We start from the raw sequence: 14,457 nt of genomic DNA, 5'->3' as shown, positions 1-14,457 counted from the left end.
TTAAGATACAAAGGGATATAGCAACTTGGATTTGATATAAAAACCAAACTAAATTGTTTTTTTGATTGATCTCACTTAACTTGCTTTCTACATCATCCCATCACCTTCAAAATAGTGTAGAACAACTGCCTAGGTCTGCCATACTGGGAGGAGAAACAACACATTGGTGTGCACATTAAAACACTGACTGAACTCTCAAGGGTTAAAATGTAAGAGGTTTATTCTCCTTTAATCAAGCAAAGTCTACAGACAAAGCATCCACATGGTGTAAGCTACCAAAGAAGGAGATATGACACAGACTCACATTAAATCATTAGGTCACAGACACTCTATATGGTTCATGTTCACAAGGAAGAAAAGTGTTAAAAAGGAAAGCAGATAAGTAGAAACATAAGCTGATTTTTTGTTGTTTATTAAACTACTTCCCATAATGTTTCCTTAAGCTACTGTATATCACACAGCTCAGGAGGCTATATACACTTAAGATATTCCACACTATAAAATTTCAGTTTCTAAGCAGTTTTATACAATTTAAACTTGAGTAAAATTTGTGTTAAAAAAGACCTTATTGGATTACCTTCAGTAAACAGAGATCATTTCAACAGCCCATCAGCATTTTTAATAGCAATAAAATAAAAATAAGTAAAAGGATTCTCAAAACATGTAAACTATTACTTAAAACTGGATAATTATCTGCTTATTTCAGTAAACCAACTTTCTAGTTTTAATCCACATCTACTGGCCTTTTCTTTGCCCTTAAAAAAAAAATCAGTAATTCTTATTTCTATGCACTGTCTCAAATAAGATGATTAGTTAGGTCTCCAGTTAAACCAGACAATTATTAAGAGGGTCATTTAAAGATTATATAGGAGTTGAACAGAAGTTATTTAGGAAAGTTAGTAAGGAATGAAGTTATTTGATGGGTAAGCAATAGAGAAGTCTTTGCTCACCATCATGAAGCTATCGCCTGATTCCCAATTTCTATTACTAATTCCTAAACCACTAGTACTCAGTATTCTAGCCAGTATTTTCTCCTTGTTGTTAAACCTATATGTAGTTTACTCTAGGCAGACACAAATGATGCTTCCTTTTTGGAACAGAAATTTCCCTCTGGTGCAACACTGGGCTACATGAAAAGAAAAAATATATATTCTGCAAATAATAAACATTTGTAAGCAATTGACATCTCAGACAAACTTTCGTTAAAAATACAATGTGTTCTAGTGACTGAAAACACAATGAGTAGAGAACATTTTGCAAAATTTTTCACCATCATTGTTTCCTCCCCTCCTCCCCATTTTCCATAGCATGCTGCAGATTATACAGTCAGTGTCAAATAGAGTATGTCACCTATCTACAACCTAAGGCCAATTTATGCCTTCAAATGATATTTCATTGAGAGTTAAACAAATAACTGAAGGCAGGATTTGGTGTATAAGATATTTAACTTTTCTCTTTTAATGGCAAGAGATTTACAGTCATGAAGGTGTTCTGTATGCAGCAGTTAGCGTTCCTTCTCCTCTTGTGACATTCCCTTCAAGGCACAAAAGATTACAAACAGTGGATGGGACAGAATATTTTAAATAAGAATTTTAAGGTCCCACAACACCGATTATTTCTGGCTTAAGCATACCAGAGGACAGAGGACAGAATAAACTACCCCTAAAATGAAATGGTGCTTAAAGTCATCTGAAATTCCCTGCAGTTATTTTTTAAGTTTTTAAGTTCCTCTTTTATTGGCTTAAACCATAATTGTAGATTTGATTCTTGTGATTAATGTAGCTTCTCATCAAATATTGTGTTAAGTACTTCTAATCAACCGGTATTACTAATTATGTATTTCTCTGCCAAAAAAAACCTGTTTTAATTGGGTCAACCAATAACTTATGCTTGACTAGGATATAAATTGAAAAGTTACGCTGTAAATTTAAACAATGGATTAAGTGCAATGTAGTGAAAAACTCTTCGATAATTATCTAATAGGTCCCCTAGGCATCTCCAACCCAAATGACTGTATTTCCTTTCTCAACTTCAGTGATCTCACAGTTTAACTTATTGAGTCGTCCATCTAGTATAAAGAGAGAGTCCTTGGAAGGGGTCATCAGGTACTGACCAAACAGGCCACTGTCCTGGATCTGCCTGTTCTTCTGGTTCCAAGGCCATTCTTCTGCCTTCAGTGGTTCCTTGAGGCTCTTTATCATTTTAACCTTTCCGGAGGAGAGTTCCACAAAGAGCACATCTGTCTGTGTGCTTGAGCTTCCATAGATGTTGTACTGGTGGGCTTCAGTAAAGGATGGCTGAAATGCCAGATCAGATATGTGCAGGTTTGTGTGAATATCAAAAGCCTCCTGTACTTCTCCTCGAATGGTAATGTACTGGACCCTTACGAGACCTTTCACGTCATTAATGCTGACAAGATAGTGCCCATCTGGAGAGACATATGGAGTCCCTGTCACATCACCATTGAATCCAATGACTGAATCAGTCACACTGTCCACCATGAGCTGTGGTGGAACAGCCCCAGTGCTATCAGGTTTGCAGCCAATAAAATAGTACCCTCCCAAGTGTGTATATGCCAACGATTGAGGAACGCACTTAGAGTCCTTTAAATTAATTGTCTTGATGTACGACATGGTTTCAAGATCGATTTTTTGTAGTGCAGCTTCATCTTTATGAAGAATAAATCCAAACCTGAAAATATAAAAGCCAAAGTTAGACAGTAAGCTATAGATGGTTCCCATATAAAACGCACTGTGAACAGGTGGAAAGGACCATCGCAGGTCAAGGCACTGAGTGTCAGGCCATGCAACAATTCATGTCACAATCATATTAGAATTAAACTTCAAATTGTACTACCCTCCTTTCACTAGGTTATTTCTCTTTAGAGCCAAATGTTATAACTTCATACTGTAGAAAGCAAAGTAATTAAAATTAAAAGCAATACATCTAATTAATTGGAACAACAAATTTTACTTCTACCATAGAGGGTAAAAATATAAACATTGTTTTGTATGTCTCTAAACCTTCTGATATTGAATAAGCTTGGTTTACTGCTGCTAAAGCCAGCAAGAATAAAAGGCTTGAATATAGATCTCTGTCACTCAGTTCATTTACTTCTGATACTGTCTTACAACTATCAAATAAATTTGATGCTCATCACTAGTTAGATAATTTTGCACATCTTTCTCATTTCAATATGTCTCACAGGATCACTTTAATAGATGCAGATTTTTTTCTAGTATGAAATTATTAGACTTTTATTTATTACATCTTAGAATAACCATATTTCACTACCTTTATGATATTAGCACCTACTGCAAATTTTAAATATGTTACATTTTTCAACCTTGTCATGCTTATTTTGTTATCGTTTTTAGTGATACACCTGCATTGTATTGGTTATCTTATACTGAACAATGATGAACTTTGGAGATTTATGACATTTTTCCATTAAAGTCAGTTTAAAAGTAATTTTTTAAAAAGTTGTTTTGGAGGCCCCTTTAATTACTTCAGTGCTTTTGAAAGCATTTGTCTTGAATACTACCTGGAAATTGTCAGAAATCCCTGTGACAAGTGTAAATATATTTTGAAACCCTGACCTATAGCACTAGTGGTTTCCTAGCAGAAAGAAGTAAAATTAAATGAGATTAAAACTACTGTACAAAATTACATATAAAATGGATTTTGACCCATAGAATTGTGATTTTTATTTTTGTTTTTGTTAATATTGCTGATTAAAATATCTCCTAATATTTCCAAAAGCCCTATAAAAATAAATGAGATATATTGTTACATTTTTATGTTAACAAATGAGAAAAGTTAGTAAATGATTTTCTTGTGTGTTAAGACAAAACAAAACAAATGAAAACTCTAAAGATCACCAATTATGTTTCATCACCTGTGCAATTCATTTTCAGTATGCTAATTCTTATGGTTTTATTTATGTAAAAAAATGACCATTTCTACACATAATACAGAAACATGATGCATTCAGGGTAATAGCTCCTTAAAATTTCAAGTATAAGTATATGGCGTGCACAAATATATAAACTCACAGAAATAATAAGATCTTCTCAAAAAGTCAGTCTTGTGTTTTAACTGTGAAAGGCAGGGAATGTATAAGCATAAATATTTTACTGAAATAGATATAAAATTGTAATTGTTTCTATGTCATTATATTATGTATAGTTGGGAAGCCATACTGTAACTTTAGCTATATTTGAACATTCGAGAAGACTATTTGTTGTCATTGGAGAGAATACAAATTCTTATATACAAGAGAAATACTACAGTGTATAGCTAGTCCTTTAAAAAGATTTCTTAAATATTTATTGAATAACTATTAAATACCAGGTATTGGGAATATATTGCAAAACAACTCTGTTTCCAATGCGTCTAGAAATTTCGGGTGATAAAGTAAAAAAATATTAGTGGTTAATGCTTAATTATAGCATTCTGCTATACTATTACTAATTTAATAAATACTACTTTTTCTATATACACTTGAGGTGGAATAAAGTAATCATTTTGAAAATAATCTTTCTGGTATGTTTCAGAATGACATACACCATTTCTGGCTTATTTCCTAGATCTTTCTCTTTTCCTTACTGTATTTGTGTCCTTACCTATTTGGGATAACATTTTAGTCTTGATTACAGTGGTATAAAGGGACAGTCATATAGTTAATAATCACTTCTAAATGTTTCCATTAAAGTTTTAATGTCTAGTGCAGGCTTTAAATACTATCTGAATATCAAATAATTTTTAAAAAACAAACTGAAAACTTAGTCCCATTATTTTTGTGTGTCAGCATCAAAAATATAAAATTCTAAAAATCACTATCCACTCTCATAGGTGTTTTGATAAATAATGAACTTCAACCATTATAAAGATGTGCTTTCCCATTAATGGATAATCATTTAGGATATGTAAGCGTGCAGATGTATGATTGTGTCTGGTATTATGAAATTATTAAGTATTCTGGAAGACATTCTTCTTTTTTTTCTGTTATTCATTGTACTGTGTTCAGAGGCAAAAGCAGTAATATGCACTTTTAATCAAAGCAGTAAGCCAATCAAGTTTTGGCATTTCAGCTTGCCTCTTAAACTTGAGTCTTCTAGTCTCTTTGGGCAATGGTTTTTGAATGCTAATGAGGAAGAATGAGACAAGTTCTAACTACTCTTGAACTATTTTAGCTCTGATACTAAAGAATGCATTCAAGTTTTCCATGATACAATCCTGCCTCTTTTGGAGGTAATTACAATTTTTAAAAAGGGTCTGGTTAAAAATGCAAAAGCTCAATGTGGGGTGATAAAATTACATCTATTTTGGCATCCACACTGTATGTTCCTTTAGGACCAGAGATCTAGCTACATAAGCAGATGCATGAAAAAGCTGTCAATTTTTCACTACTGATTTATTAGTAGAAAGTGGTGCCTCTAATTTAAAATTTCCCCTAGTACAGATTGGTATTCAGAAGTCTCCCACTGTTCATTAGTCTGTGATTAATATTTACCAGGCTCTCAACTTTCATGCCTGCTTAGTATAATAAAATCTTGCACAGTGCTAGGTGTAACATAGTTTGTCTAATATTTGTCAGAAGGTGTAAAGGAAGTTCAGACTGTAAGAAATTAGTTAAAACTTACTCTTGAAATCACTTCTTTTACAAGGCTATTCATGCAGCTAGGAAGGCGTGCCCTTTTAGCACGACATTGTGTGGGTTTGTTACATTTGGTGAGGAGAGTTAAAGAAAAATTTTTCTTCCCCGAATTTTTTTATTTTATGAATGTTTAATAAATCTAGTTCATCATAAAGTTTATTAAAAGGTTCAGCTTCCCTGTTTTTCTACTTTAAGGTGAGATCTGATGATTCATACACAGAGAACTTGTTTTGGATGGAGTAAGGGTTTTCAGTCAAGGTTTAGTTTCATGAGACAGTGTTTCAATATAATGGATATATGACCTTACATAAAGTCCTTGACATTCACAAGTTGCAATTTCCTCATCAGCAGGAAGAGGATAAGAGTACCTCCCTGCTTTGTGGATGACAGTAAATGTATGTTTATTACCAGGCAAATAGTACATTCTCAATAAATAGAAGTATCCACTCTTGATGCTTTGTACTTGAAGTAGTATCATTTTCCAATTATTAATCAAAGAAGATATCTCCTATAGGATAACAGAGATTCATGGATAGGCAAAACATAAACAAATGATCAATTTTTTTGTATAGTCAGTATTCTCACAATGTTCAAAAGCAGCATATAGTGTTACTCGAATATGGTGATATTTTTTTCCATTTGCAAATGCAACAGAGATCACATTGATAATAGAAATTCATGTTTTTATTCTCATTCTCACTTGTATCAATAGGTTCTATGCCCAGTCTACACCTTAACCGATCACTAGATCTCTCACATTGTTAGCAATGAAGGCAGTCTAGCTCACTCCATCTTCTTCAGGGGGGCTGCCTCAGTTCTTACTGAGGTCATGGAGCAGCAGGCCATGGTGTGCTGGGTGAATCTGAGCTCTGCACAGGTGATAGGATTTGAGAAACCTGTCTTACTTAAAAGTTTTGACTAAAAGTAACAGAAAATGTGTGACTAACTCTAGGATCTGAATATCTTGGAGCATGGAGGGTTGCAGTTTGAGTCTAGGTAATGGTAATTCAAGAGCCTTGCCAAGAAGGGAAAAGAACAGTTATTTAGAGAGAAGATGGTCAAACACCATGAACACCTCTACATCCCACAAGATAAGGCTACATTTCTTGAACTTAAGTAATGAATGAATTTCCCATATCTCTCCTTCAGATAGTCCCAAAAGGGCACACAATCTCGCAACACCACTTTCCAGTCACTGTCACTCCACAGCATCTGCCGTGTTACTCTGCTCATGTTCTGCTTTCAAATCATTCACCTGAAATGCTCCAGAAGGAATCTTGTGGTTGCAATTAATGACCTGTATTATTTTATCAAGGTTTGTGCCAAGAACAGACACCCCCAAGCTTGGAGTGAAAGAGCCTCATAAGATTTGCAGAATGACAATTGTTTTGTATTCTGAGTTTTAATATAGAACAGCTCTCCTCAAAGTCCTCACAGATTCTCACCTAAACAGTTCTCCTTACTGCTGACTTTTAATATTTAGCCACTGAGGATCAATCCTGTACTAGAAGCTGGGAAGAGTGCTTGATGCCTCATCTCAATTCCTAGATGATCTCTTTCCTCAAAACCTATTATCTGCATGCACCTCCTCAGATTTTAAAACATTGCTTTTCATGTATATCAATGGATGCAAATGGGAAGTAGTAAAAGTGGAGAGTACTGTATTTGATCACTGAATTAGTCAGACCCTCTATCCTGTGATAGAAACATTGCTGCAACCCACATCTAAAACAAAAGCATTTTCTCACACTTTTCTGATGTCTCCATTGTAAAAACCCTATTCTTTGAAATAAAATTCCGCAACAGCCCTAAGAATTAGTTGTATTGGGATTTTACTTGTGAAAATCTATATCCAAAACAGAATCAAGTAATTAGTACTTCATAAATAATAGTGGGCAGGATTATCAACATCTTGTTTTTCTAATCAGAATATAAGTATCCTGTTTTCCATTTGGAATGTAAGAAGTACTTAACAGATAAAAAACTAACATTACAATTTTCTCTCCATGTAATCAATATATAACACCCCCCCACACACAACATGCTGTTGAAATGACATCTTCTAGTGTGTTACAGCTGGCACACAGTTTTCATGGATGCCAAACACAAATCTGACATGAGCCATCATTCACTAGTTTCTGAATTCCTTTATATTTAGTTGTTTTCTGTTATCCCAGACCGGCCCTTGTAAGAAAAGATTGAATGCCGCTCTTACTCAAGGGCCAGAGGATTTAGATTTTATCTGGACTCCACATAAATAGATCAGTAAAACATACCTGTTCATAAACAGTGGTCACATTCATATTCGGGAGAAGAGAAGCACAGAGAAATAGAATTTGACACATTTAGTAAAGATTTATAACTAGAGCAAGGACAGTCTGAATAGTCTTAATGCTTAGATGTGTTTGAGAAATGATAGTACTTTGAAGTTTTCTGTTTTCAAAATATAGTTTGTAAAAGCTCAAATGAACCACAGGATGCCCTCTTACCTGACTTTTGTGAGTATATTATAGAAAATCTATATTAAAGATGTTTGCTACATTCCTTCTTCTACTTTCATTTTTTCAATGTTCTTTTCTTTGTTAAAAATATAAACAGAATGTGTTTTTGAATACCAAAGTCCCTGTTTTACTTCTGTCTCTGCTTCCTATTGTTTTGATGGATAGGAAGTTTACTGTTTCTAGGGAAAATTGAAACATAAGTGCATAATTTCAATACAGTTTATTCAGGGTGTCTAATTGCTTGATAGAATTAATACAGTGTCCAAAGGTCTAGCACTTCTAGTCATAACCAGGACATACAAAAAAATGATTTATTAGGAATTCTTTGCACACCATATATACTACAGATCATATTTCAAATACCAAAGTTCTCCACCTCTTTTTGAAGAGCTTAAGTGCTCAGGAAAAAACTGACAACTATGCCTTAAGAGGGCATTTTAAAAGATTGGTTGCTTTTCCCAACTTGGTTTTGGAAAAACAACATGAAAATCTGAAAACAGCAGCCTCCTTCGTCTTAGCCATTTTTCTGATCAGGGAGTGTTTCATAGCCGGGAAAGAGTTAGTAATTCGAAGAATGAGGAATAATTCATTTTTCAGAAATAAATATTTCTCCAGAGTCAGAAATAGAAAATGAAGGTAAAATAAAAGCATGAGCAAATTAAAATCTGTTAATAAATCAAACCACATTACCAAAGTACCCATTGCTAGACCTGCTAGAAAGAAATCATGAGTGAAAAAATGGTTCCATGAGGAACCAGGTTTGGTCTGAGTTTGGTTTTAGATATTATGTGCCCAAATTCAACAACCATTTACCAACTACTCTGTTTAGAATACTCGTCACCACTTCTTTCTCTATTTTGGAATGGAATGTCTAGCTGTCCTACACCTGCCCCATCATTATATTTTAGAAGCAGCAATTTACTTGTTTTCACAGATGCACAGCTAGAGAGGAATTAGTCTTCCCCAAATGTACTTTAGATGATATTTAGGTGAGGCTTTGGAGTTTAGACTAGAGTTGATTCTGGAACAAGACCTTTGGGGCTATTGTGATAGAATGAGTACGTGTTGTATGTGAGTAGGGAGTGAATTTTGAAGGGTCAGGGGTGGAATGCTAGGACTGAATCGTGCCCCCTTTCCTCTAATTCATGTGTAGAGGCCCTAACTCCAATGTGCTGTTATTTGGAGGTGAGGCCTTTGGGAGGAAATTTGGCCATGAGGCTGGAGCCATCTAGAATGTGGTAAGAAGAGACACAGGGGCATGAGCTCTCCTTGGGAAGACACAGCAAGCAGGCAGCCAGCTGTCTGCAGATTGGGCGGAGGGTTCTGCCCGGGGCCTGAGCCGACACCCTGATCTCTGACTTTACAACCCCTAGAGCAGTGGAAAACCACGTTTTGTTGTATAAGCCACCCACTCCATGGTATTTTGATCAATTCGAGGAACTAAGATGGAAATCACGCAGTAAAAGTTAAATGCACACGATTAATACTAGTTGTTACATTATTATTTTCCCATTACTTTTTACGTTTTCTCTAGAGAAGATTAAAGCTGCATGAATAATTATTGCTTAACAAGCTGTGTTTGTAATACATGTTTAGAAATGTATCTGGATTTGGTTTTTCTCTCTTTTTACATTTTTTTTAATACTGTATGTGTGTTCTTGGGTATGTAAAAGCAAGGAAGAGGGGAGGGTTTTGTTTTGCTGTTTGGATATTTCATTCACATAAATAACATGACATGTATCTCATGTTGTATTGCTTTTTTTCTTTCAGCATGACATTTTAAATTATATTCATTATATTCATGTTGCTCATGTTGTGTGCACTTACTCTGCTGCCTTATAGTCATTCATAGGAGTCTGTGGTATGATCTACCAAATTTTACTGAATCACTTTCTCAGTATGTGCCTACTCATGTGGCTTCGTTCAGTTGGTGGGTTGCTTGGTGGCAGAGCTCAGCAAGGAAGCATGGGATGGGTGGGCCCCTCTTTCTCCAGGTAGTTCTCTGGTCTCCCGATGCCGCACAAGCCTTCCTCACAAAGTAAATGCAGCATTACAAGAGGGAAAGCTCTAAATTTCAGACCTTTGCTTGCTTAAAGAAATGACATGGCAAACCTACCATCATTATGGGAAAAGGCTACTCAAAGGCATTGTTACTGGATTCACTGGAGACTGTTATTATAATAATCTACCATATAAGGTAGTGGCTCAACTTTTGTTTTCTCTTGAGGTAGCTATCTGTTAGTACCTACTTTATTGAATGGTCCGCACCTACCAAACGATTTGGAATACCACCTGTTAGCTGATATGCATTTAGTTTATATCTGAATGTTCTATTAATTTTATCAGTCTTTCTCTCTTCATACATAGGTTTTGCACTATTTTATTTATTGATAATATATAATATATGTAAATATCCAGGAGCATGAATCTCTCACAATTTTCTTTCTCAAAATTTATTGTTTTTTTGTGGGTGTGGTATTCCATAAGTTTTACAGTCAGCTTATCAAGTTCAATCACAATTAGTATTTTTATCTTACATTTAGGATCAGCTTATCTAATTTAAAAATGTTGATATTTTAGTGGATTTATTAAATTTATATATTAAATAATTGAGTTTCAACATTTTTAAAAGGAATACAATAAATGTTTCTATTTACCTTATTTATTTTAAATTGTTACATCAAGAAAAATTCATTTCTTCTTGGGTATATTCATAGATTATCTTTTTAGTTGCTAATATAAATAGATTCTTTCCTCCATTATACCTCCAGATTGGTTCTGGTTAATATATATAATGTTATTAACTACTTTTTTGCTCCTTAACATTCTAGATTATTTTATTTTTATAGGTTTACAGCTAATTGTTCTGCTGTTAAATGTTCAATCATTATCATCTTTAAAGACGGATTACTTTACCTCCCTTTTGCAATTTCTAATCCACATAAGTCTTTATCATTGTAACAGCTAGTACTTTCCTTTTATTTTTGAAATAAAAATCTCAAAATTGGAATCTACCTAGTGGTGTTTCAGCAATACAAAATATTATTGGTGGAACAGAAAAAATTTCAGAAGCAGACTCATGTCATACATGAAAATTAAAAATGCCATAAAAGTACTACTTGACATTTGTAGAAAAGGATATGTTGTGTTGAGGAAATCAACTACCTATAAGGAAAAAACATATGTATATCTGATTATTTACACAAAATAATATCTAGATGGATGAAATGGTTGAAGTTACAGTTATTGAAAGATTAGCATTAAATAACATTAAAATAGCATTAAGATATCAAATATTTAAACACTGGGGAAGATGAGACTTTTTAAGCAAGAACTCACATTCTGTGAGTCAAAGGTGAAGCTTAATAAAGGTGATGATATTTTAAAAATAAACAATCTTTAATGCAATCTACAAAATGAGCAAAATATAACAGAAAAAGTCAATATTATGGCTAAATAATGAATTACTAAAATCAGAAATACAAAGAACTAAAAAGAATAATTAGCAAACAAGTAAATGGCTATTCCTCACATGAGGAGATGTGGCATTAATGGTCTACAAACATCAAAAGGTTAAAAACTTTATAAAAGTTAGGTGAATATAAATTAAAAACCAAAAGGTTATATATTTATTTTTACCAATCTATTTGTAACAAAATAGTGTGTTTAGATCAAGTACTAGTAAGGATGTTATTAAATATATTTTCTTACATACTATTGGTGGAAGCATAATTATTTAGGTTTTTTTGAGAATAATTTGTCATTATCTCAATATTAAAATATGACTGCCTGCTATAATGAAGCAATGATTTATTTCAGTATCTCCCCTTAATAAATGCTCATAAATGACTACAGAGTAACATATGCAAGTGTATTCACTGTAGCTCAAGTTACAATAAGGAAATTTAGAGATAATCAAATGCCAAATAGTAAAGGAATAGTAGAGCTTAAAAAAACTATGAACCATCCACCAAATAAAATCTCATATTGAAATCCTAAAAATGATAATGTATTAGTAATAATACAGGGGTATCTCCAAACTTCATTTTTAAACCAATACATACCAGATTTAAAGAATATTCTATAATTCAGTGCACATATATGTGATTGCTTCAATAAATGAACTGATTACTCAATAATCTGTCTATTCTTCTAAAGAGAAAATGTTATGGGTGTTTACAAAAGGAGATTTTTACTTATTACCATGTATGGTTTGAATACTGCATACATGCATAAAAAAAAGCTTTATGTACAAATATATTCATAGTATTATTATGTATAGTAGTGAAAATCTGAAAACTGAAAAGCCCATATGTAAGTGAAAATTTAGGTAAATGATGATATAGCCACTTGATACAATAGAACACACATGTTGCAAATATAAAACACTTATGTAGGATTAATGTGTATTCTATAAAGTTATATGAAAAGAAAACAATATTGTATGACTCATATTATTAAACCATTAAAAATAGAATAAGCAAAGCCCATTCACGTGCTGATGATAAATATGCCCAAAGGTTAACTTTAGTCATATTTGGAAACTGGATTAAGCTCACTTTGGTTTTTTAGTTTGGGTTTTATTATTTTTTTTAAGTTTGCTTTGTTCAATGAGCATTGTCTACTTTTACAGTAAGAAATAATATGTTTCTATGTATTAATAGAAATAAAGCAATATGTAGGACCCTAGATAAAAAGCTCAGATAGCTCTCATGATAATAACTCATCATTTTAATCTCAAATATGCTTCACTAGTATACAGATAAATGTGCAGACTGCTCTGTGTTACAGTAAAAAGATTCATCCATGTAAAGACTCATTTTCAGAGAACTATACACATGGACATACTGGAAAAAAATTCTTAAAATACCAGACTGTGTTTGGACGTCAAATTAAATGAAAACCATGTATAAATACAAAGAGTACTTGTACTGAATCTGCCAAGGAGACAATGAAAAAATAAATTCGTAGTACAGGTAAGAAGGATATGGGAACTGAATATTAGAGGGTGAAAGGGAAATGTTATTGTCTCTAATATCAACAAAGAATTTGAGCAGTAGAATGAAACTGAAAGTTTGCCAGAAGAAAATGCTTGTAGCTGTGATTGCAGTAGATAGAAGACTATAGCAGAAAACAATTTTATGAAATAATTGGAAATAGTAAAATCTACTCAAAATGTCATCCCAGAATGTTAATCTGAGATTATTTTTTATGTATTTCTTAACTGTCTATCTTGGAAAATCTGTTTTGAAATCCAACCTGGCACAATTAAATACTGTTTTTACAGTTTCTATACTCAAAGTAGCACCTTTGATAACTGCCTTAAATCTCATTTCAATATTGTCAGATTTTCCATTTTTAAGCCTCTTATATGTAATTTTGTGACTGAACATCAAAGTTGAATGTGATTTTATTGCAATTTTTTTATTTCAGAGATTGAACCAACACACATTTATAAAAATGAAGACAACAAGTCTGAAGTAATAAATTTGTATAACTTCTTCATCAATTATGCTTGAAAACTTAACCTTATTAACTTTGGTAGCCTTTCCCTGATGACTTCTTTTCATTAGCACAGTGATAATATAGAGAAACATGTTCTGAACTTTTATGAGAAAAAAAGTGGAAATAGAAAAACCAAAGTGCACCTGAAATGTACATTGTTAGTTTGCCAAAATATAGTAATTTCCTTGATTTTATTTTTGTTTGTTTAATGGAAATTATGCTAGTTAATTCTCAGCATATTATAAGAATTAATTAGTTTTAAGAATTTCAGTGCTTTAAATCATAAAATTCTTATGAAGCTCAAAGGCAATGTACATTTAACTAGTGTATTTATAATAATGAACTGAAAAATGGTTATATTCCACTTGAATGGATATTAGATGACTATTATCCTTTTAGACTACTTAACTAATGCCAATTAATTCAGAGCTCAATGATATATTTCTCACATTTTGCCAGTTGATTTTAAATTTCTTATAATTATTTGATTTGCTCTAAGTTTTAGTCATAGGATTTTTAAAAGTAATTTTTGCATATATTTATATAAGCATCAGTCAATTGAGAATATACAAAAAACACAAAGGAATTGTTCTTGGGTAAGTGGGTATAACTAACATTACTGATGATAGTCTGGCAAAAGGGAAGTGCAGTGCACACACATGCACACATACACACATGCAAGCACACAATTCAGAAACATTAAAAATGAAAAATTTAGCAAACTGTGGTACAAATGGTTAATGTACTTTAGAAGTATTTCAAATTAAATTTGTTTTAAATAATAATCTAAAT

At 32.8% G+C, this 14,457-nt stretch overlaps 1 protein-coding gene across 4 annotated transcripts in view; it reads right to left on the bottom strand.

Moving 5' to 3' along the window:
• Window positions 1-202: 202 nt before the first annotated feature.
• Window positions 203-14,457, bottom strand: part of FSTL5 (follistatin like 5) — an 813,978-nt gene continuing 799,723 nt past the window's right edge. For all 4 annotated transcript variants that reach the window (XM_073232529.1, XM_073232528.1, XM_073232527.1 and 1 more), the window contains one exon: window positions 203-2,691. In XM_073232529.1, the coding sequence (XP_073088630.1) occupies window positions 1,989-2,691 (703 nt within the window). In that variant the 3' untranslated portion in view covers window positions 203-1,988. The remainder of the gene's footprint in view (window positions 2,692-14,457) is intronic.

This window comes from Manis javanica, chromosome 3 (assembly GCF_040802235.1).
Source record: "Manis javanica isolate MJ-LG chromosome 3, MJ_LKY, whole genome shotgun sequence".
NCBI classification, from domain to species: domain Eukaryota; kingdom Metazoa; phylum Chordata; class Mammalia; order Pholidota; family Manidae; genus Manis; species Manis javanica.
Note: the sequence above shows the minus strand (reverse complement) of the source record. Positions and strands in the feature narration are given on the sequence as shown.